Below are 25,552 nucleotides of genomic sequence, written 5' to 3' on the forward strand. Positions count from 1 at the left end.
TACATGTCAGGAAAGTTGGATTGCTCATGTACTCTAAAAAACTAATGGCGCAAGAGTGTATAGTTAATCAGAATATGTTATGCACTAATAAGCTCCTACAAGTTAGTGTTGTCTATATGATGATGATTTTAGTGAATAAATCGTACGATAGCTTTGAGTGTTCTTGAGTCACAATTTTGTGGGGTTTTTTTTACTGTAACTAAAGCAATGCAAAAATACTCATGTGTCACATGGATGTGAAAGGTTACAATTGTACAGTTATATAGTTGATAGATAAACAGAGGTTATGTAAATAGAAAGAGAGTTAATAATAAATGCTCACCGATGTTGAGGCTCACTGTAAAACTCCACACAGGAGTGATCTCTGGAAAGTACAGAGACTATAGGATAGAAGAATGGAGTTCTTCTTAAAATCAGCACTCACTATAAAGAAGAAACAACTTAGTACTTTTGCATGAAGATGTTATGATACTGGGTTGATGAATGCAGTGTGATAGAGAAGCTCTTTCATTTGTTATTTTCCATTGATTCTTTTCATCTTGTAAGGAATCTTTAGTATTTTTAATATTTGAGTACTTGTAAAACTTAGCCATGTTTTCCCGTTACATTTGGTTATTACTAAGCATATCTGTTAATTTTTGATCTTGTTTCTGATATTCACTTCATGATTTTTCCATAGATGGCTATGTAGCTTAGTTAAACAAAAGCATGAGTTTCCAAAGCTACCTAATTAGTGTTCTATATATAGTATCAATTTCAAACTCCTTTAGCTCTACAATGTTTTCATAATATTATCCAGAAGAACTTGGATTTTCATACAAATGCAGTTTGTTGCATTATGGGAGAATGCCTTCAGAAATTTTGTGAAATAAGTTTCCCACAGACAAACATCTTGGGTTTATTTCTGTCTTGCTTTCTTTAACTGCCTTTGTGAATGGCAGCTAGAAGTCAGCCCCTTAAGGGCCGTGTACCATATGTTGCTTTAAAATGTAAACAAATTTAAAGTAAAGGAATTGCCACAGCAATCATGAATTCTCAGCCTGGGCTGGTTATTGTTGAGTTTTGAGAACAGGTTTTAAATGCAGTATGTGATGCTGTACTATTGATGCTATGATGCCAGTGGTCAAACTTGATTCGGAACTGACTTTTAAAATATATCTTTAGTCATTTCAACACTGAATCTCTACTTTCTTGATGAATAATTTTATATTTCTATAATAAAAGATGAATAAGAGGCAATTCACTATTTCCAGACAATTTACCTAAATATAGTATAAAATGACTAAGAAAAAACAGTGAATAATGATTAGCCAGCAGTAAATCAACTTAGTCCGGTGAACTAAATGTCTAAAGTCTTCTTTGTGTTCACATGTCACGGTTTTGTCTATCAAGTAAAGTAACTGGTTTAGACAAAGGCAAAATAGCAGCATGCTGGGAAATGAGGGACACTGTTTTTATTCCTCAAAGAGAATTTGGCTTTTTTTACTTCTTAAAAGTGTGTTGTAAATTCGTATGTGATTGAAGGATAAAGATAGCTTATCTTGTTAGGTTCTTTCAATTCAAAGGATTGGAAGCTCAAATTTTTGAAGGTAGCTTGGATTAGGATTACTAGGAAAGTAGCTTGTTGGGTCTTTTTGTTTTTTGGGTTATTTTGGTTTTTTGTTTTGCTTTCCAGAAATCCATGATGAGCATGAGAATGGCATGCTTAGCTGTATAGATGTTTCAGTTGGTGCAGCAGCCTGTTTCCTGCCATGGCCAGAGTGGATCCCCTGGGAAGAAGGGAAGAAGAGGGCAAGCATGCAGTGATACTTCCTGCAGAATGTTCTCACGCTCTCAGAAGTTTTCAGTGTAGCTCTTCCTGAACCCTGGAGGGTTAACACTTTGTTTTCCATAGTTCTTGATGGATCTTAGGTGGCCATGTTTATCAGTACTATAGGTGCTTTTGGTTTTGGTAGGGGGTAGGATTCTTCTTGCTTGCAGGAATGGTTGCTATTCTGTAGATCCTAAATATGAGGCCAAGTGTCAAGATTTTATTAGGTTGACAGGGAATTGTTTTTCCGGTTCTTGTTCTTCCATGTAAATAGGTTGGGTGTTACATGAAGATACCGATGAGTCTAGAAAATTAGAAGATTGTGTTTGTTTTTGAGCTTAGTTTATTATCTTATGACTTATTAAACTCTATATTATACAGTTATCATGGAGTATTAATTCCTTTATATCCAACTGTAAAACTATGTGTGTTGCATTTTGAGAATGTTGATGAAAGGGCATTCTGATTTTAAATTTTCATTAGCTTGTGTTTCTCTTAGTGACTAGCCATTACAGTGGGAGCATCTTAGTGGGGTGCGGAAAAGAGAAAGATCCTTGGTAACACAGAGAAACAAAATCAAGTTTTTTTTACTTGAGATCAAATCGTAATAAAATTGCTGGTCCTTGAGGAATCAAGACCACATTTGAATATGTTACATCAGTGATAATTACATTATCATTTTTAATCCAATATTGGGAAGCTAAGAGTGATTTCTATTAGTAAACTCCTTGAACACATGAAGAAGTCTTTGATTAAAAATTAGTCAAATATAATGCAGGTTGGCCTAGGGCACTGAGGATATTTCAGTGGTTTTGGTGAGTAGGATCAGTGAGCATCTAAGGAAGACAAAGCAGTGCATTTGGGATAAGCAAGAGAAGTAGGTTTTTTTTTGAAACAAACCCAGAAAAAAATGCTATATTAGAAACAAATAGGCAATTACATTCTGGTTAAGTGGTTGCTTTCTTTAAGCATTCTACCTGGGCAATAGATGTAATCTTGTGTCTGATCCTGTCCACACTGCATTGATGTATAGTTTTGAAAATACAATGTGTCATGTACCCAGCGGTATTCCAAACAGCAGATTTTTTTTAAAAAATCACTATTATAAAAAGTAGTTTCCCTTTTTAAGCACCGGTGTTGCAAATCTGTTTTCTTCCAGTGGGGAATTGCTGACTGAAACACAAATAATATCTAACACACGAAAAACAAGACAAAAAAAGCATTACCAGTGAGGTCTGGGAGCAGCTCTTTGCTGTACTCATTCCAGACCCCACTATCTTCCAGCCTGGAAAACACTAGTTTCTTCAGAAACAGTGGGAAGTGGTGCTGTCTGTTTGGTTTTGGTAACACTGATACTGTGTCTGAGAGTCATTTGCCCATGACTTCCAGGTCGTTTCTAAACAACATGTGTTTATGTAATGCCAGAACTTCTTTTTGCTTGTGTTCAATTCTGTACCACTCTTCCTTTGTTACCTTATTGTCTCTTCTTTTACCTTTATGTCCTTTCTTGACCTTTACCTGATTCTTTTCTTACATTGTCTGGGTTTAGAAAGGCTATGAGATGCTCCTATGAAAAGAGTAAATTTTCACTTAATTTGTGTAATTGAACTGATAAAACCCTAGCACTAGATCTCTTGGAAAGTGACTTTCTAACTTTTAACATTTGAAACTACAAGGTTAGCTGCTTTTTTTTTTTTTTTTTCTTTTCCTCTCTCGTTTTCATCTGTGAGTCACCATCTCTGCAGATATCCAAGGAACATTTAGATGTGATACAAGGGATGTGGTTTAGTGGGAAATGGTGGACTAGAAGATCTTGAAGATCTTTTCCAATCTTGATGATTTAATGTGAGAATTGGCTTTGGCTCTTTTTGTAGAAGATGTGCTACCTTTTCAGAGTACCTTATGGGAGACAGAGCATGCAGCTATACTTCCAAATGTTAAGTATTATTTGTTTATTGATTGTACATCTGTATACCAGATGTACTTCAGTATATCAGAGAAACTACTAGGAGAAAATAGAAAGGAATGTCATTAGAAACCTAAATAAATGACTCAGTATTTACAACTGGTGTGATTACATTTTGAAAGGTGATTAAGAATGGTGGCTAAGGTGTTTTGAGCTTTCCTCCTTCATGTTTGAGTGTGTCTGGCAGTTGTGTGTTTCCTAATGTTTTTTATGTATATGTATATATACATGTACAGTATGCATAACATACCTTTTCCTGTATGCTCTTTCTGCCTACCGGGGAACAGTCATTCTGAACAGCTGCTGTTGCCTTTGAAAATGTCACTATTATCGTGCATGCTGTCAATGGGATTTGTTGTTCGTTACTCAGTTTTGATTAGTGGAGGTAGTAGTGAAGTGAGCTGTGGAACAATAAAGTTTAATTACTATGATTGAATGTTTTCCTAATAAATCTAATAACAAAATTAAGTACGTTCATTTTCTTTTTGAGAACAACATTAGTCTGTCACTGCTGGAGGTGACTGACATGAGAAACGTTGATGTTGCAACTGATTTTCTTAAAAATGCAGCCAAATAGCTAAACTTCCTAGGAGAGTACCTATATGATTGTGAGAGTAGAATGTGTCAAGTATCCCTTGTATTTGCAATTCTGAATGTTTGGTGTAGGTATGCATGTGCAATATTATTTTGTTAATGGAGGCTGTTTTTTCACGGCCTTAAACTGCTGCTTCACTTTGTATCGTCTTGTAAAGATTAGCTCAGTGTCTAGAGTGCAGTCTGATGTAAACCTTTAGTACATGTTTCCTGAATGTAAGCTTAAGGCTAGAAGCCTCGTTCTGTTCCATTTGGATTTCTTGGAGGGTGTGGGGGTGCTTTGATTTGGGTTCAGAGTGTAAATGTACTAGAGTTTGGTGGTTTAAGGGATCCATTGTGCATTGTCCCTAACAGATGTTCTAAAATAACATCAGCATGCATATAAATGTAAGTTGCAACTTGCAATAAGCCTTTTGTTATTCGTTCTTTGTTGTTGTTGTTTTTTTTAATCATAAATGTATCTTCTGATTTCAAATTAATAGTGAAGACATTGTAAGGGGAATTACTGTCTCACAGGTAAATGTTATGCACGTTAAGTGATGCAAATAGATCCATGTTCTTGATTGCTATTACCAGTTCATGGCGAGTTTCATCAGCTTTTTTCAATACTAATAATTTTCTTAGGAATGATAACATCTGAGTTAGTGGAACCAAACATCTGAGCTAAGGATGATTTTATGAATAAGCTATAAAGAACAGATGCAATATTTTGTTTTATTAGTTATGCTAATGTGAGGAATTCTGAACTGACTGTAAAGGATTTAATGCTGTGGTTATATTTGCTTTTTCCATGCGTATGTGGTTCAGGCTGTGGGACTGAGTCATTGTCTTAGGATTAAAAAAAAAACAACTTTTTTTAATTAAATATATATATATATATATATCCTTTTTATAGGATTTTTTAAAACTAACTTTGTTTTCCTTTGCATTTCAAGAGAAAACAAATTCTGATAATACCCTTTTGTCTTATCTTACAAAATACCAAGTCGAGAAGTCTGAATAGATGTCGTCATATCATGGCATCATAGTCCTACAAAGACCTTTAATTGTCATTACAGCAAATATACGCTGCAGATGTGTTAGTATCTCTACGTAATTGCTCAGTGTGCATCCAGAACAATGGATCTGTGGTTCAATCTTGTCCTGCTTGTATCAAAAATAATTTCAATTAATGCAATTAATGCTGGGCCCAGTTACTTGAGATGGAATACGTGTATGACTGAACAGCGGGCTGATGGATATTTGCCATCTTGGTCTGTGTGTTTTCATGTGTTAAGTATTTAAAAGCACAGTAAACATTCTGCGAATGCCCTAGATTTGTGTCTTCTCCATGTAATGCTTTTAGTTGAATGAGTTGGGGGAATCAGACAGTAAATTCTGACTTGAGCTCACTGGAATATGCAATTCATGTGGCCTAGATGACTTTGTACCTGTAGATCTGTTGTCATGTTAAGCTTTAGAAAATATATGTTGGTATGCAGTTATTCAGTTGAGCAAATGCTAAAGGAAGAAGTTCATAAATATGAGGGCTGTTCCAGAAGTAATGTTTCCTATTTTATTCTGTTGGCCCATGACATCAGAGGCAGATAGAGGTGGTACAGCAGTAGATGTTGAACCTTTCTTGAGTATCCTATTATATATTGTTCTTATGCCACAGGTGGCAGTAGAGACGCAGTTTGACAAGCAGTGTCCTGCGTAGAAGTGCATGGGACGCAAAGGAGCTGAACTGAACTCCTCCATGCAGAAGAAATGGCACTCACTGAGTGCCATTCGCCTGACATTCATCAGCACTTGCTAGATGTTGGTGGAGACCAGACAGTGGATGTGTGCATAGTAAGACAGTGGGTGGTGCAAAAGATAAATCATATTCTGTTGGCTATGCTGATGAGTGCAGCACCTAAGCTCTTGTTCATGTGGACAAAAATGCATAGCCGATGGTGGAGAGTCTGTTGAAGAATAGCTGAAAAGTTGCTCTATCGGTTAACGTTATTGTGCTCTTATATCTGCAGTAGTTTCCATGGAAATAAATAGAAGGCAAATGTTTTAGGGAAAGGAAGTGAGAGAAGTGTCTAAAGTAGGATATAACTTGTGTGTTCCATGTCACCCATGTTGCATTTATTGAGTTTTAATGAGACAGCTGAGTCATGCCAGCAGCTCCCTGCTTATAAAGCATCTGAACTTCCTCTGTGTTTTTCCTCACTTGTGTGGTTCTTTCCTTTGTGCCCTTTCACACATACCTTAGTAACGTTAAGCCTCTGGTAAGCCATTTTTACTCACTAAGCAACCAGTAAAGTAACTCCTTTCTGCCTTTTCAGTCAGCTGACCTGGTTCAGCAACAGTTAGACATGGAAAGAAAGATTCAGGATGAGATGGCTGGAAGGGCAGCATCTGCTCACCTTATAAATTTTATGTGGTTTTTTAGTTCTTTTTGTTTGTACCAGCTTTTATCCTCAGATTCAGAAAAGTATATAGAAACTTTTATTCAACAGAAAGTTACCCTGCTTGAAGTTAGTCTGACTTGATGAACCAGCATTATTCCCTCCCAGGGCGAAACATACAATGGTCTTGATCTGTGGAAGGAAAGCCATGAACACACAGGCTTGTTCACAGGATTGACAGGAGAGAAGCAGGACCAATCTTTTTCATCAGTAGTTCTCTATTATAGGCTGTTATGGAAGTAACACCATCCCACATACTGATGCAGGTACTTGGCTTAATTTGCTTAAAGTTGAGTGCAGGAGAATGGTCTTTTACCTCTTAGTACGTAGGTTATGTTCATAGACAGACTCCATACCTTTTAGCTTCCCTTGTTGACAGTCTGAAGAGTGTTTATGTTTTAGTCAGCATTGCTAGGAGTTTCAGCTTAGTATGTGGCTCCTTTTTCTGTAACTGACTGTATTCTAATATCTTGCTATTTAGGATGCTGTTTTGTGACCTTACAGCATAAATGTAATAACCCTCTGTGTTTTATGACTGTCTGGGAAAAATGAGGCCCAGTTTATTCATAACTCACATAAACCCTATAAAACTTATCTTGCTTTTTTAAAGACTTGCTTCAAATGTAACACTGTATCAGGTTTTTTCCAACTAGTCTTTTCAGTCTGTTTCTGCTTTTTTGACATCCTGGGTAGTTACTTGGCTTCACAGTGGTTACTAAGGTATTTCCCAAGAAAGCATATCCTTTCAGCTTATACAGAAATGGACAGAGAGAAAGGGAGAGGAGGAGCAAGTAACAGTCAGTCTCTATTAGGGAATGGGCTGATGTTTGTATGTATTTGTGTGTGCCTGTTTGTAGATGTGTCTTTATTTGTATTTACGTGCCTGCATTTATCTGAATTTACCAAATATGTGTCTACATGGATCTAAATAGTGTTTGGTAGCTGGAAACTGAGCTTAATATCAGTAGAATTTGATTCCTGCTTTGTGAGCGTAGAAAATAATGAATGTGTTTGCGTGCAATTCACTTTCCAAAGACATGTCTTGATTTTACATATATACTTTTTATTTCTGAAGCATTGGGGTACAAAACCACCCTAGGATTATGCTTTTTAGAAGTCTGTATAACAGTATTTTTCTTTGTGGTATTATTTGCTCACGCGTTATGTTAGCCACCCATAAAATGAAGTAGCATTTTTCAGACCATAAGGACTCATTCACACACACAAATGTGAAAATCAGCATTGTTCAAATACAGTAGCTATTTGTTCCAGGGATACAAGTGTATATCACTGAATAAAAGGTAATATTGCCCACTCTTTTAGATACTAGAAGTATTTCATGCTTGGTATACTTAGTAATCTTGCTAAATCAAAGTGTTCCTGATGTCATATCCTAAGAAATTCAACAGCTTCACCTTTAATAGCTCCATCTGAAACAGATTTATGGCAGAAACATGTGGTCCAAACAGCTGTCATGCAAAAGCATTAAAAAGAAAAAAACCAAGTCTAGTGAACTCAGAAATCTGCTTTGCATGATGTTTTTTTGTTGTTTTTTTTTTTCCCCTTCCTCTTAATGGAGATAATCCTTAATACATCCTTCAAGGAAAACCTCTCACGTAGATCTTTAACATAAAGCCATAGTTAAAATAAACTGGTATGTTTGAACAGATGTGCCTGTTTAGTGTACAGCTTAAGGACTTGAAATTTATAGCTTAACTTTCCGGGGCAATTCCAAATAGTTTGTTATCGTACGTCAGCGGAGGCATGAAAGGCACAGAAAACAAAACAGGATTTGGATGAGAATCAGAGACTGAGAGTCAGTCGGCCTGAGAGCATCTGCCTTGTGTTATGAACTTGGATTTCATTACAAATTGAAAATTCTGTCATTATGTTGGCATAATCTGTCCAGTTCCAAAAGGCCATTCAGTTTCCTGACAGTAGCTCCATTTTCATTACCCATGTTTTGGGACAAGGAGGCTCCCTTGCTGCCAGGGATGCGGAGCTTACTGGTCCAACTGCCTTTTTCCAACATGGGGATTTTCCCCCAATGTTCTCTGGTACTCTCCTTATTGAACTGCTCTGGACTCTTCCTGTCCTATTAACACTTTAATCTCTCAGTGAAATAAAGGGAGTAGGGTTGGTTTAGTAAAGTATAAACAAATTTGACCAGGTTTTTTGAATCTTAATGCCTGGAAAATGGTTTGTGTGAATGGTTTTTACTGTTTTGAGTGGTTTTGCATGGCACTATCAACTGTAAGTGGGGAAATAAGTGGTCTGGAATGGAAAATACATAAAGTGATACAAGAAAATGAGAGTATGAATATTTCATTTTGCCTAATGGATGAGATGATATTGGGTGTGAAAGTCAGATATGTGATCACGAGAGATGTAAATACAAAAACTCCAATTCTGAGTGGAAACATGACTGGAAGAAAATATATTGCCTTGGAAAAAGTGGAATTAAGTTGGTGCTGCTCCATCTAGCAGTGGATAAATACCAGCTTATTGGTTTGTTTGACTTCGTAATTTACCAGACAATGCTGCAAGGTTAACAGGGGCTCTCCTCAACCGTGCTTGAATTTCTTTAAAAGCTGTAAGGTTTCATTTAAAAGTTCCTTTTTCTTTTCTATTCTTTTCCCCTCCTACATAAGAGTTTCTCTGGGGTTACTTAGCAAATGCCAGTTAAATCGTGAGTTTTAATGCAGTGTTCAGAGAGCTTTTTTCCAAGTAAACAGTATTTTATTAATTGTTTTCCATTTTTTTTCTTCTGCCTCTCATTTCAGAACGGTTTGATCACCACTGTCCCTGGGTAGGCAACTGTGTGGGGAAAAGAAACTACAGATTTTTTTATATGTTTATTTTATCTCTGTCCTTTCTGACAGTCTTTATATTTGCATTCGTTATCACCCACGTCATTCTTCGTAAGTATGCTGGTGAAATCAGATTACGTATGTAGCCATTTGCTTGAGTTTTTTACTTTTAATTTAATCTTTTGATCATTCAGGGTTTGTTTATTTATTTATTTATTTGCCTCTTCTCTGAAGCTTCTCAGCCCTCAGCAACTCCCATTCTGGTCTCCAGCAGACCCTGGTCATGGTAGTCATTGATTTTAGCATTGATTTTTCCTTAACACAGTGTTAATTTTCTTGATTTTAATCATTTTGTAGGCAGCTTATTGGAAAAGCAGCACACATAACTAAGTTAGCATCATTTTCCCAAAGAGCCTTTGTTCTTAGATTGGAGCTGTTTTACACTTTTTTGTTGTTTACATCTTTCTTGACCCTATTTTTACCATGCTACTTTCATTTGCATAGACATTCTGCGAATGACTACTTTGTAATGTAGCGAATCAGTGATATATAGGAACATGAATATTCATAAGTTTGAATTTTATTTGTATTCTAGATTGGGTTTAAAGATCGGATATTTTCAAGACTTGGGTGGGGTTTTTTTGTTGTTATTTTTTGTTCCCCTGAGCATATTACAAATTGTGTTAGCTCCTATGTAATGATCCAATTTGCGTTGATAAGCTATGAGTTATCTTTAAAGAATTTCTATATATTGTAGGGGGTTTTAGATCCATTCGCATTAGGAAATGTAAAAATGTTTTGCTAATTATATAGGATAGCGCTTTGAACAGTACTTTTTCAGTCATTTTGAAATGTGATTTTTAAATATATTCTTTATTGCAAGCCTGATGTAAATAATAATTGTCATTTATAATTCTTCTATAAAGCTGATTTGATAATGGCGGTATGTAGAGAATGTTTAACTGGAAAATATGCCAGATTGTTTTCAGTTTCCTAAGTTACTTATACTGTGCAGGGATAAAAGTTTGAAAAACAAACTGCTGCTCGTATTGCTCATTCATTAAAGAGTGGTAAAAGTACTGAGTGGCTGTCTGAGATGTAGCCTTAGAGCCAGGAGCACTGACTTTGGGGAGTCTGGGTCAAGTTGTTCTCACTGCCAGACAAAGCAGTTTTAATATCAGTTGAAAGAGCAGAGAAAATACACCCCTATTGCTTTAAAAGGGAAGATTTACTATTGGAAAGAAGACACTTTCCATTAATATTCAAATCCTCAAAATTTATTTGGGCATATATGAGCATATTCATGCACAGAAGGCAGCAGTGTGTTTTCTGCCATCTTACTCTATTAGAATTCAGTAGTTATAGATGTGATTGGTCTGACAATGCAAAGCTGCTCTTGAAACGAACCTACCTTTATTTCCCATAGACAACAAAGCTTTTTTGCAGTTTCCAGCATGTGAAGTACCAGTATTATGCTAGTACTTCAACATTTGTGTGTCAAGTGGATTTATCCAGTAGATTTTAACTTCACAGTGTCCGTATCTAATTCTGTGTGAATTACACAAAGATCAGAGAAATTATTTGTGCCTCCGTGTGGCTGAGAAACACTACAGCTTTGTGTAGGTGTTACAGATAATGTACACTAAAATTTTAAATGCTGACTTGTCTAAGTGAATCAGCTGTAAAACGTTTTCTCACTGTGGAGTTTTATCTGCCTTGGATGAGATAGGAAAAACCTCCCTAATTCTATGATCCTCAAAGGCAATGGCAGTAGGTATGAACTGTGAGTAGCTCCTTGATGTTTTACTATATTTAAGCTTCAAGCTCAGCTTTCAAATTTGCTTAAGATTGTCTTTACTGTGTCCAGAAAATTCTTCACAAACGTGGTCCCTCAACTCCTTGCCTACCATGCTTCTGGAAGCCCTCCTGTTTGTCTTCCTAATAGTTACCAATCAACCATGTGCTGCTTAGCAGTTACAGCCCTCGAGCTGATGCAGAACATTAAGCAGCAGGCTCAGTTGCTTAATCTGAATCTCTGCAGTTTGCACAAAGTGATTTGGTAACACACTGAGTGTGTTAACTCACATTCAGTCGGCCTGGATGAAGTCTTGAGACCTGGGGCTGCTTTTCTCTGCAGTGTTTCAGAGGTCACTCAGAGATATTTCCACATGTCCTGGCAAAATCCTGGATTCCAGAGAAAAATCATTCTGGCTTTAGTCAAATCCTGTTCTTAGCCTCTTCCAGAGATGATTTTTGCAGGATTACTGTCCCATCAACAACACTTAATTTTACATAGCTTGTATTATTTTGAGTGCCTTCTTACAATATTATTTTAAGAAGGAACTGAGGTGTTTGTTAGCAATGTGGAGGCATTTATATATTTTTTTTTTAATGTCAGTATGCCTTTAATAGTTCATCCTGGTAGGAAGAGGGAAGTCCCTTCTCAAACCTTGTTGATTACATAGGAAAAAATATGAGTTTAAAATCTCTTTATATGAATCCATTTCTAACATATCTTAGAAGCTGACATTTTTCTAGTTTTTGGTGAACCTAAGGGATGAGATGCAGTGAACTTCTTATTTGCTTGTGGCCTTACTTTTGAGGCATCCCATTGAAATTTCTCCCTTCCAGGATTAAGAATCTTTGCACGCAGTATTAAATACGATAAACCGACTTTGTCAGTCAGATACTTGAAAGATATATGCTGCAAAATTTTCTTCTGCCTCCCCAAACTTTTCAGCACTAGTGTCTATCTACAGATTTTTTCACCTGTTTGAGTTACCATTATTTCAGCTGTGTGTTGCAGTAAGTAACCTTTCCCTTCTGATATGTTGGGAACTACTTGGAAGAGTGTGACTAGCTGTAGGGAGTAAAGACAACACCTACCTGCTGCCATTGCCATTAAGGGTCTTAAAAGTAATAAGAACATAGGGGGATGCTCCAATAGTCTTGTGCCTTAAGGTTAAGGCTATGAGTCTGCAAAGGTTTTGGAGACACAAGGTAAGTAACTTTCCCTTTTTAATGGTGAACAGTAACACTGACTGCACAGGTCTTGCGAAACAGCTGTGTGTGTATAAATATCCACACAGTGGATTTTTGTTTTAAGGACATCTGAATTAATCAGGATTTTTCAGTTTTCATACAGACTTCAGATGAATTTATCTGAAAGGAAAAATTTCAGTCTGATGCATTTAAATAATTTAAATTGCACAGTAATATGCAAAAAAAGTGTGTGTCTTATCTGATACTTTCTAGAGACTAATTCACTTTTGTGTATTTAGCTTCATATTTATCAGCCAATTGCCAAATTGCCCTATTTGGTGAATATCTAATGATTATAGAGCTGAAGTAGATGCCTCTCCATCTGTAGTTCATTTGTGCATTCAGTTCCGGAGCTCTTTCTGGCTGGTATATATTCTCTTATTTTCCCAGAGGCAATTAGCTTCTATTAGAAAAACCTTCTATGCAGGTGCAGTAGGAACAGGATTATAGTCTGGACAACTTTGTTTCCAGAATAAAGTGAAAATTGGGGTTTATGATGTAAATTTTCCAAGTTGAGAAGTTGCTTTTGAAAACCATATTTCAAAAGAAAAAGTAGGATGTGTTACTTTTTTTTTAAACATATTAGGTCTGAAAAGAACAGTGATAGTCAGAAATTTTGTTCAAGGGAAAGTACGAATGTGTTAATTTGGTATTACTGAGAAAACATCCTGCAGATGTTATCCTGATAATATAACCTGAGGTTTCTTCTTTCTGATGTTGCTGCTGAGTAACATAATCTCAGATTCATATTAGAAAGCTTTATCCTATGACTGTTTGATTGCTTTTCAAATACTGTGTGCAACATGGTGAAAACAGCCTTTTAGTCCACTTTCTTACTGAATTGGTAATTTGGGTTCTGTTCCTACAGGTTCTCAACAAGCAGGGTTCCTCAATGCCCTGAAGGACAGTCCTGCAAGATATCCTTTCAGTGAAAGATTTTAGACCTTTGCCACACAATCTGAGATGTGTATCTGTGTTCTTGTTTTTGTTGGTTATGCATACTTGGGATTGTATCAACTAATCTTTTCATCACTTCCTGCACAACGGGATTTCTCACCATGTACCGGAGGTAGGAAAGGGACTAGCTGATTTGGGTTTGTTTGGTTTCTCATTTTGTGAAGCAGTTGTGGAGCGCTCTTAATGAAGGTTTGCAGTTTTCATGTGTGATAGAAATACATTCTGTTTATTTGTAATGTAATTCATGATTACACCTCGCATTGTTCCCATGCTATGGTTTCATTTAAAATATCGAACAATTTCTCACAATAGAAATGATCTGAAATGGCCCATTCTTGTCAGGGTAGAAAGAACAGATTGTGAAACAACTGAAGTCATAATCTGTCCCCGAAGAGTTCAGTTCCTAGAAATATTCTTACATCAACTTGCTCTTTTTTAGATGAGTATTTTCAAATGTCAACTTCAGTTATATATATGAAAATATACATATATAAAAATATACATATGTATACATGGGGGACTGCTATTCTGTAAATGTTGTTTCAGGTAAGTTTTCTGTGTACTTTCTACTCAGTGAGAATAGAAAATGCCTCCTGATTCCACATCAAAGCAGCTAATGTATCAGAGAAGTGGGAAGCTGATGAAACTTCTCTAATTTCTTTCTTACATTTCTATATAGATTCTTTAAGTTTCTCACTTGTTACGTACACATTTTGAATGATAAATGCCAGAAACAAGTGCAAACAAGCAGTTTGCGCCTCTGACAAAGCTGTTACAATTATTCCCTGTACTTGAGTCAAGGAAACCTCTTCTGGCCCTTGTGCATCATACAGTTTACTCTTTTTTGACAATAGATTACTAAGCAAAAACTCCCTTCCTGTGTGCTCAGTCATTCATAACTGTACATAAAGGCAGAGTTCTCTTTCCTGGTAGTTTTTCCAAGTGTCAAATTATCCATAATCTGCAAGTACGGTTGTCTGTAGAGTATGTTAATCACATAGAGCCACTGAGCTGCAAACTCTTTTTTAAGCAAAACCACTGTTCAGATTTTATTTTGATAGAAAACCACAAATAAACTATTCTGAATAGCACAACCGTAGTTTCCAAACAAAACTATTACAATTACTCCGTACAAAAGATTATCTCAATTTATTCATTTTTTTTCAAACTGAGAACAGCTTTCAATTGTCCTTAAATCAGAATGTAATTGACTACACATTTGAGAATGCCCATACAGGAACAATTGGCTTCTCATTCATAATTTGTTATAAGGATAGTGCCAATTTGAAGGGTTCTGTCACGTATCTTGTAGAAGTACCCTGGTTTGATAGTGACATGTTGGACAATTTGATAACTTGATTGCAATTAATAACAATAGAGAACTGTCTGAATGGTTGGGTGTTGCTTTGTGTAGGCCAGTCCATTCAGGCACAGACAACATTGCTACATCTATACTGCCAACAAATCTAAATGAGATACCTGATTGTGCTAATATATGTGCTCGGTTATCTGACGAGCTTGCAGAGAGCTTCCCTCTGTTTCGGGCCTTTCCTGACCTGGTGGTTCTTCCTCTTGGTGCATAGAATTTGCTGAGCAGTGCCCATCATCTGTGTACAGCCCTTAATATTTCAGGCCTCTCAAAGCCTGGTTATGTTCACATGGATTGTGCCTAATGTTTTCAGCTTGTTTTACACCTTCTGAAACCCCTGGTAACCACAGTCTACTTTTATATCCATTCTTAAATATTCTACTTGCTTTAGCTATGGTTGTTGCACAACCAAGACTAATATCCTATCTTGTGTTGGTGTGACTCTCCACATTGTTTGAAGAGATAACAGCAGTTAGAACATGCTGTTCAGCAGTACACTTTGGAATTTGACTACTGTTGAAGCAGATTGAGTCATGAAGTTCTGTGCTGGTTTTTTAGCCACTTTAAAGTTATACAGGCAATTTCTGTTTTTCTCAGTTGATTTTGTCAAAGCAGACTTGCAGTACAAAATTCTTACTGTTAATTGATATTAGAATATTTCATTGCAATTCCATATGTCTATCCATGCTTTTTCAAGCCCATGTCTCTGTGTAATGGTGAGCTGTCATTTTTCTCTTCTATTGATAGGTTCAATAATAAGGGTGTTGTTTGTATCTTTTAAGCCTGTGTCCTTGTTCTGGAATATTTTGAGTTACTGTTGTCTTGGAAACTGACTTCTCTAAAGGTTAGCATACAGTTAGTATACGGATTATTTTTATCCTGTTCTTTTCCAATTGTTTTCGTCTTCCTGATTTATTCTAGTTTTCTAGGATCCAAAGCCTTTTCTTCTTCTGATTTGTGCTCCCTAAAAAAAATAACTGTTGAGATGTTGCAGAAAATAGCCTTTTAGAGTTCATGGCTATTGTATGTAAATGAAACCAAATATAAATTTAAAAACTATAGGCAGGAAGCTGCCTACAGAACATTACATTTTTTTTACTTGAGTGTATAGACTTTAGAAGCGGTGTTGCTGTCTTATTGCTGGGATGGTGACTCCTTTAGAGTTAGAGGAATTATATAAACTTTGGTAACTGTGTGACACTGGGTGCTGGTTTACTTTCCTGGAGACCAACCTCCAGTAGCTTGAAATCAAATAAAGAAAAGAAGTAAGATTAGTATGATTAGAAGTCAGTCTGATAGTGTAGCCTATATTTTAACATTTATACTAAACTTAGCAAAGTAATTCTATGCTTCTTGTCTATACTGCTCCCGCTAGGAGAAATTGAAAGCATAAAGGTTACTCTTGCACTGAAAAAACACTAAGTGCATGCAGTTTAAACTAAATCAAGGTTGGAGCAGTTCATTGATTCATTAATGAATTTAATTAGCCAGCAATCAATGTACTGCATTCAGGATCAGTACTAGTAATAGAACGTGTAAACACCTAAAAAAACCCCTAACATTTAAGAAATATTAATAAACACATATATGCATTTAAATACCTTTCTTTAATGAAACCAGTAGAAGTTTCAGCAGTCCTTTCTAGTCCTAAGGCTGAGGGGTTTTTTACTTGCACTTACCCCTCTGAAGGTGTGGGTACTCTTGTGAATGCGTACTTATGCTGCTCCCTACAATACACATGTGAGAAAGTGCCCCCAAGTTCGCATATGTGTGTGCCTTGGGTGTGAGTCTATGTGTGCTGCACCCTGTTCTGCCAACCTGCTGTCTGGATGCTCTGCCTGTTCTTGGCAGTTGCTGACAGAGTGACTTCTGCCTGCATCAAACCAAGCAATGCTGCTCTTTCTTCTTAAAGAGCTTTTCTGCCAATTTTTGCAATTCTCATTTATTCAGATTGGTGTTTCCTTCGAACAGTCTTTTAGTATTTCCTCAACTTCTGTATAATAGCAGCATAGTCATTTGTGGGTTGATAAAAATTCTTCCTTAACATGAATAGTTTGAGGCTAATACTATACAGGTCTGTGAACTTAAGCATACCCATATCCAAGCCTACCCTAACTGAGGATGGGAGAGTTGGAGTTCTTTATGCTGCAGAAGAAAGGCTCTTATTGTGGTCTTTCAGGAGCTGAAGGGAATCTGTAACAAAGATGAAGAGAGGAGAAGAGGCACCTATATTAACATGAGATACCTGTGTGACAGCATTTTCAGAGTGAACGTGTAAATTCTAATTTCAGCAGTTGAGATCAGAGCCACTCAGTAATTTTTGGCCACCTTCAGTACATAGACCTTTAAACGTTTTCTTGTTGTGATGATGTTATATGAACTGTACAGCAAAGCATATTGACAATAAGTCTGGTGTTTTTTGGGACCTTTGAAGTAACCAGAAGATCTCAATGGAGTTGTGGCCTGTAAGTTGACTACCCAGAACTCTCTAATTTTAACTATTTGTTATTGGATATGTTAACTGCTTTTCTTATTTGCATGTATTTCCTTGACATTCAATTACTGTGCTGGAAGCTGTGGTGTGCTTTTTCTCCGTATGGTCCATTGTGGGCCTCTCAGGTTTTCACACGTATTTGATCAGCTCCAATCAAACAACAAATGAAGATGTAAGTTCATAGTTTCTACATACATGTTTTTCTGTAGTAGTAAGATAATTAAAATTCATTGTGTGGCTTTTTTCTGTATTTCTTAGAGCAGTCACAGGTGCATAGTTATGTGAATGCCAAAGTAGGAAAGAAGGAATAAATTGGTCACATTTGATTTGAAATATCAGAAGAGCTCTTATGGACTGTAGCTGTGAACTCGAGGATGTTCTAGTTATATGGTGTGTCCGTTATGATTTATACCCACAGGACCTGTATATTGAAAAAGGAAAATACCAGAAGAGAGAAGGCAAAGAAACAAGAATTATTTCGTACATTTTAAGTCAGTAAAAAATTTACCTGGAGTCCTAAATACCATTTGACTTGAAAATTTATTACTGTAAAAAGTTTCAGAGTATGATGAATTCTCAGAATTTTCACCTTTTATCATATTTTTTTCTAGTTTTCTTGCCACTCTGAGGTCAGAAACCTCTGGTGAGGATTATGTCACTAACTAAAAGGTCATAGAATTACAGAGTGGCCTGGGTTGAAAAGGACCATAATGATCATGTAGTTCCAACCCCTTCCCACAATATGCAGGGCCGCCAGCCACCAGACCAGGCTGCCCTGAGCCATGTCAACTTTCTCATTTCTAGTTGTTCTGCTTTGTGCAAGGTTTTCTGTTGTTTTGGTGTAAAGCTACATTTAGCCATGTAAAGGCTTTTATGTCTTTCACTAACAAACAAGTGGGAGATAGGAAACGAATGAAAGGGGAAAATAAAGCTAGTTAGCTAATGTTAGAAAACGTTGGAATTTAGCAGATACTCTAACAAATAGCTGCAAGATTAAAATTATCATTTTCTGTTGTACCTTTTTAATAGGTATTTTTTAATATAAAAGTACTATCTTAGAGATTGTCAAATATATGCCTTAAGGCAACAGTCGCAATTATAAACTGGGAAAACCACTTGCAAAACAGGAAAAACTTACTGATCAGGCTTGGAATGTGCCTCTGTAAGCGTTCGAACAAGAAGCCCTCACATCTCTTTTGGACTGTTAAAAGTCAAATAGCAGGGAACTGCAGCATTATAGCACAAATTAAAGCACATGTTTTCAGCTGAATGCAGTAAGGCATTTATTTACTCAGGCTCTCAAGCACCTCACAAACAGCAAAATAAGGTTACCTAAAAAAAAGACCCATAGTATGGTCTAAAAGGCAGTTATGACTGCAATTGCTTTAATGACTGCAATTGCTTCATAATATTTTAGAGCCATTTGTGGGCTTTAAGGGAAAATAATGCTATGTGGCATAGCTTGGAAGTTACCCAAGAGTATGGGAAGCAAGGGCTTTATTGCTGGCTAAAATGGTATGTTGCACTTGAACCTCTTCTGTGGAACAGGCTGTAATACCTGTAAAATTTAGCTTTGACCATCATGCAAGAAAATGTTTAGAGCTGATATTCCTACTGTGGTTGTATTTGCCCTTTGAGATTTTTGACTGTCTCCATCTATGGAGGTAGATCTTGTGCTTACTTGTAAGTTTGTAGTTTCCAGCTTTCATAATGGCCCAAAACTGTTAGGGAAGTGCAGTCTTGGGATTTCTCTGGTCTGCCTCTGTGAGCAGCATGCTGCTGTTTTGGGAACCCTTAATTTGCTTCAGTCATTTTCTGTATTGAATTACATCTGATGCAGCTTGTTCCTATCTCTTCAGATTAAAGGATCGTGGTCAAATAAAAGAGGTAAAGAAAACTATAATCCATACAGTTATGGCAACATCTTTACTAATTGCTGTGCTGCACTCTGTGGGCCCCTCTCTCCAAGGTAAGATTATGAGAAGTATTGTTAATGTGAGTGAAGGCACAATTAATGATTGACTGGAAAAATATTCTTTCAGATTTCTTGAGTTTACTCAACAAATAATGTTTTCTTGTCCTTTAAAGGCATTAATTGAATAGCAAGTTAGTAAACTGTGGTCAAACTAAGTTAGTGATTGGATCCTCTAAAATATGTGGATTTAAGGTTGATTTCTGAAATTAAAATGGAATTACTATTCTTTGAACCTTTACCACTGCAGTTAAAAAACTGCTGCCAGTAAAAAAATATTTGTAATTAAACGTTGCATGATGAGCTATTGGAAGTTAATTAAACTCTTATATGTCTAATGCATGTGACCTGAGTTAAAAAAGTACAAAAAAAAAATACAAAATAGTATTTCTGGACTTGGGCATTTAATTTAGAGGTGTAAAAATGGAAAAACAAAAGACCCTTCGAAATAGGCCCTGATTCAGAGCGTACTAGTACTTTGTTTTCACACCTGTAGTTTAATATGCATATTTTCATAGTACTGGTCAACTCTCAGTCAGCTTCTAAGTCTTTTGTCCCTGTTAAGCCTACAGAGAAGTAGCAGTACAAATAACTACATGGAAGGTGGTATTATAAGGAAGCAGTAACTTCACTGATAGTTAGAAAAAAAGTCTTCTGCTTACTCAGTTGAATAAAAAGTGACATTTGAAGACACTGGTAATACATTAATGTCTGTTGACTGCTGTAAAATCTCTTTCCTTTTTGTTTAGAAACGTAATTAGTGAACAGAAGTATTTTTAACTCTTTTTCTTTATTTTGATTGTTCCATAGCTTAATTGACAGAAGAGGATTTATACAACCAGATACGCCTCAATTAGCAGGACCGTCAAATGGCATTACTATGTATGGGGCCACACAATCTCAGAGCAACATGGTAGGAATCATCCCATAGTGTTGTTCATCAAGATTCCTGTGAATGTTTTCCTTCTCCACTTTCATGTGAACTAATCAAGTAATAACTAACAGGATACAGCTGACACTGGGTGGAATGACTTCTTTATTAACAGTAAAGAAAGAAGAACTTTGTAATGTATGTTTCACATGGTATGATAGTTAATGCTTGTGGATTTTGAAAAAGAGAGGCCTTTCTTTGCTGTTGGTTTATAGACTATACTGGTGTTTGACTTGTACTGTTGACATGTTCTATATTTTGAACTGGAATATTCAAGTATTGTGGACTTGTTCTGGTTCATTGATTTCCAGCTGATTGTTATTTGGTGTAGCACTTTCTGTGTATTTGTTTCCTTCTTTGCTTGTACGCTGCAGTTTTGCCTAGACTAATATGTTTTTAAAAGCAAAGATGAACAAAGAGGAGTCTCTAAGGGACAAGTGTAATGGAGGGAGAGCAGGAGGACAGCGAGCTTCCAATGGACAAAATATGGCAACTGGATTGTTACAGCAAAACTTTAAAACATATTTTGAAACTGTGCCAATAGTTCTTACTGTTTGTTATTTTGGTTGTTTTTTTTTTTGCTGGTAGCAATGATTGTCATAATGGAATATAGGATTTCCAGTGTGAAGAAGTGAATAACTCAGAGATCTTTTTCCAAAGGCGAACATCTTACATATGTGCCTGCTTTTGAGTTGTTTTCCACATACCTTGAATTTTAAGATTTTGTCAGAGAAGCTGTGAGTTATGTACACTCTGCCAACAAAGGGGAGGCCACAAAAAGCCTTCCACTGTAACTCTCCCCGAACAGATTAGTTCCAGCATTGCTGATAAGCTGGTATAAAATTATTGCTCTAGTTCCTATGCTTTTTCTTCTTGTTGAGTATTAAGTGAAGGATTAGTTGTTCTCCTTTATGAAGAAATGTATTAGAATCACATTAAGTCTGAATTTTCTGTGAGATTCTGTTGTGCAGAACAAGGTAATGCTCTGTGGAAATTTTACTCAAAAAAATTTAACCCTGAAAAGGTGGAGTTACTAAAGGAGGGAAAGGAAAGCAATACTCAAAGATAGCCCAAGTTCTTTCAGGGATTGCCTAAACCTTCTGACTTTGTGAGGATGTTTCTTATTTATGGTCATAAGCCCTGAATAGGTTCTTTGCATTAAACTGTGTTAACATTATAGGAATTGAAGTCGCATTGTTAGAAACCATTTTATGAGATGTTAATGAGGAAATCTTGTATCAGTCTGATAGAAGGTTGGCCGAATTTGTCTGCAGAAATGGTGATGCCTGTTGTAGTATTGCTTTAAGTCAAACAGGTAGCTGTTATGATTTTAAAGTATAATACCTGTAAATACACAAATGCATTTTTTCAAGGATTTGAGCTCCTTATATCCTAGAACATCTCATTATCTGAGCCAGGACAGGTTTAGGTTCTTTAACAGTTATCAAGGTCACTTTGAAATGTACTGCTTTCATTCCTGAAAATGATCTCACAGAAGAAGCTTTGAATATGTAACAGGGTCATATTTTGTATGGAGGAATCTCTTTGAGACACTGATGCCATTTTATCTCAGTGTATTATTCCTGGTCTGTATCCAAGACCAGTTGGATCCTACTGTCAGCTGGCTGTAAGCATTAAAATTTCTCTAGCATTTTGCTGCAAGCTTTTAAAGATCTGATTAGTTTCCTTGTCTCTAGCACTGTTTTTTTTTCTTCCCTATTCATAATCTTTCCTTCTTTCCTCAATTGTTTGGGACGCAGGAAATTATAAATTCATTTCCTTCCTGCAGCAGTGCAGTGAGATATAACTTCTTAACTGTTCTTGCTTCGTGTTTTGCTTTTACTGCGTTCTGAAGTTGTGGACCTTGAACCTTTGTTCTTCTTTGTCTTATTTAATGTCACACAAAGCATCAAACAACAAAACCAGTTTTCTGAATTCAAAGACCTCATCCACATATCAGACTCACTAAAATAAATTCTAATTCATCTTACTACTGGCTTTGTTGCCTTCAGCCATTTTACGTGGCTTCATGATTTCCCATTGCAATCTAAATATAACAAGATTAATTAAGTAAGACGTCATCATTCTGTTTAAAACTTTTCCCATGCAGTGACTTGTAATGCGTTTCCCAGTGTTACGTAATCAGTCTCTCTTGTCCCAGTATGCAGTCTTAGTTTCTTCAGAAGTTTGGGGGCAGCAGTGCTGGGAATACCAACCATTTGCTTGGTCTCCTAAAAGACTGTTGTAATTTTCTGAATGAAAGGCAGTGTAGTACAGTTTGTGGTAGAGGACAAACAAGGCACTTGACATTCCATTTATTTTAGAGAAGGAATCACTACAAAATTCTCTAGAACTCCTTTTATTCAGAGTTCAGAAGTGAACAGCAGAATTTGCTTTGGTGACTGTAGGTTTTCAGTAATTGACTGACTCAAGCCCAAGACTGCAGTGGATGTGGAACAGAAGAAGGAAGGTCTTTGTGGAAGAAAAGATTTTATTATTATTATCGTTATTTTTAATCCACTCACTGACAGAGCTCAGGCAATACACAAAATATGATTCTGCCTTCCCTGCTGGAACACTACATATCTCTTGGGAATAAAGGCAGAGACCTACAGTGAAAAATGTAATCTTGGAGCTAAGGTGGGTAGGCCTCAAAGAAGCATCTATTTTGAATTATGTGAAGCTGCAGCTTGTATTAGTATACTTTCAGGAAAGGAGAAATAAAGTGATATTCCTTGAATTAAAACATATCTAGATCATATTTGTGATCCATAAATACTGTTTAAGTAGGCAGAGTTTTAGCCATTTTTATGTCACCAAGGATAACTATGCTATTCTAGCAAGTTGACTGTAGGAAATCAGTTATCAGAAGTCTGAAGTGTGTTTTAGTACAGTTTTATAGCAAGAATCCTTTTATTTTTTTCCAGAATGCATTACATCTTATGTCTATATTGAGTCTTATGTTGTAGATGTTATAATAAATCCACAGAGTGTGCTAAAATGTCTCTTGCTAATTGATATTGACGAAAAAAATTAATGACAACTTTCTCTTTTGCTTTTACTCTTTTTTTTTTCCTGGTTCCATCCTCTTCCTCACATACCTTACCCACTAACTGGTACCTTTATATATTTCACCCAATCCAACTAACCTCTGGTCATTTTTAAAATCTCTCTAGGGTGCTTAGTATTTGCTTTCGTTTGTTCTAATGCGTTCCTAGGAGAGATCATTGTTTCTGCATTTAAGTTAAGAAACAAATATCAGTCTACATTTAAACTTGACAGACACATGTTTTCAGTGCAATACATTATCTCTTAGTCAGGATACCATCTGTGGGGTGCTGTTTTTGTATTTAAAAGTTTTTGTGGTGATTTTGCCTTTTGAGACATGGAGTACTTCATACAAGATCTGCTCTGTTTTTGTTATTGACTCTATTTGTCACGATCTCAGAAAGTCAGGAGTTTTGTTATTATCAGTGCTTCAAAGGACTGTAATATGATTTCATTTAATTTTATTTTTTAGGTCTTGATATAAAAAGAGCGTTTTATCCTATTCTGTTCTTACTTGCCTGCCTTATGTTAGTACAATACGAAGCTATACTCTCTTTTCTGAAGGCCAGTAACATGTGTAATTCTGTTTCCTGAAACATTCCTAGTGCTTTTGATCTCTTTTTCAATATAATTTTAAATGAATCTGGTAAATTCATTAGCCAACTTCTTAATAAACTTATCCACTTGACAGGCATGATTGCTTGGAGCTAATGATGTGTAGATCTGATATTTCCGTAGTATTTCTCTATTAGAATTTTATTGCTAATTTTCTTCACAAGCTCTTCATTAGTTTCATTGCCCAAGTATTTCTCTTCTCTTTCCAAGGAAGTGTAGGGATTGCGTAAAATTCAGCATCTTAACCATTATGAAAACATATCTTTGTAGGGTTTATTTTCTTGGTACTATGCAAAATTTCTTAATTCTTAAACCCATAGCTCCTATTGCATGAATCTGGTCTTCTGCAGTATTTAGCTTTATCTTAAAAGCCATTGTCCATTGTAAAGAAGCACAGAATCCATCTCACTCCATGCACTTTTTTTTTTCCTAAAGAGGAACTTGCTGTGTTTACTTCTACTGTTATGTCTTTAGGAATTCTGTAATGCCTTATTGAAGTGCTACATTTTACTTCTGTCTGCCTTTGTATCAGGACAGATTCATTTTTTTAAAGATGCTTAGAAAGCTTATTCTCCAGCATTTTAGGTATCTCTCCGTCAGTGCTTAGGTAGCTGCTTGTTATCCAGACTCCATTATATCAATACTCCATTTCCTCAATGCAAGTTCGGTAGTTAAAGGGTTTGTTTTCTCTTTTATTCTATTACAGTGTATGTGCTATTTATGATTACCTGTGAAATGTGCAGCGAGTCCTCTCCTGCAAAAAGGATTCCAGCTGATCCAGGGAATGTTTACTCTGACTTTTCCCATTGCTCTTTCCCCTTCATTTTTCATATTCTCATTATTAGGGGGTAAATTTTATTGCTACTATGACAACACAAAAATCAGCAAGGATTGGGGCCCCACTTTGCTCAGAGTTTTACAGGTGTGTTCCCTTGTGTATTTACTGTAGTACTGTGATTTCTCTAGGCTTCAGACAGAACTTAGGGGTCTTACCTAGTCATCAGAACTGCAGCCAAGCCGAGCAATATCAGAGTGCATAGACTAGACTTCTTGCAGAGGTTTTGCTCTTAGACTTCCCCCTAGTATGTTCTAACCATTCCTGGGCATTCAGTCCATGAGAAGAAGCTGTTAACTAGTCTTGAAGTAAAATCCCTGAAGAGAGGAGTAGCCCTCCCTTTATGTCAGAGCAGTTTCACTCTGCTGACCACTCTGTTGCACTGCACTTCTTGGTAGTGGAGCTGTCTGTTGTGTGCTGTGCTCGTGGCTCAGCTGCTGCACAGTGCCATGGTGCTGACTGTGGAATCCTACATCCCTTGTGAACAGTTACACAGCTCCATCCCTCAGCTCTTTGCTCATGTATCATATCTACATAGTACGGTATTTCAGCATCTTTTCTGTTCTGCCTGGCACTGTCACTCAGAATTGTCAGATGTCTGCACTTTTTGTTTCTACTTCATAGATGCTCAGATAATTCAACCCATTTTTCCTTCATCTTTGAGGACTGTA

At 36.5% G+C, this 25,552-nt stretch overlaps 1 protein-coding gene across 7 annotated transcripts in view; it reads left to right on the plus strand.

Annotated features, from left to right (window-relative positions):
- The window catches only part of ZDHHC14 (zinc finger DHHC-type palmitoyltransferase 14), a 94,733-nt gene that overhangs the window by 63,909 nt on the left and 5,272 nt on the right, over nucleotides 1–25,552 (plus strand). For 6 of the 7 annotated variants that reach the window (XM_015858325.2, XM_015858324.2, XM_015858327.2 and 3 more), the window contains 5 exons: nucleotides 9,592–9,729; nucleotides 13,529–13,577; nucleotides 17,550–17,652; nucleotides 19,340–19,449; nucleotides 20,263–20,365. In XM_015858325.2, coding sequence (XP_015713811.1) covers nucleotides 9,592–9,729; nucleotides 13,529–13,577; nucleotides 17,550–17,652; nucleotides 19,340–19,449; nucleotides 20,263–20,365 — 503 coding nt within the window. The remainder of the gene's footprint in view (nucleotides 1–9,591; nucleotides 9,730–13,528; nucleotides 13,578–17,549; nucleotides 17,653–19,339; nucleotides 19,450–20,262; nucleotides 20,366–25,552) is intronic. The other variant, XM_032443262.1, reaches the window with a different exon arrangement.

This window comes from Coturnix japonica, chromosome 3 (genome assembly GCF_001577835.2).
Source record: "Coturnix japonica isolate 7356 chromosome 3, Coturnix japonica 2.1, whole genome shotgun sequence".
In the NCBI taxonomy this organism is placed as follows: domain Eukaryota; kingdom Metazoa; phylum Chordata; class Aves; order Galliformes; family Phasianidae; genus Coturnix; species Coturnix japonica.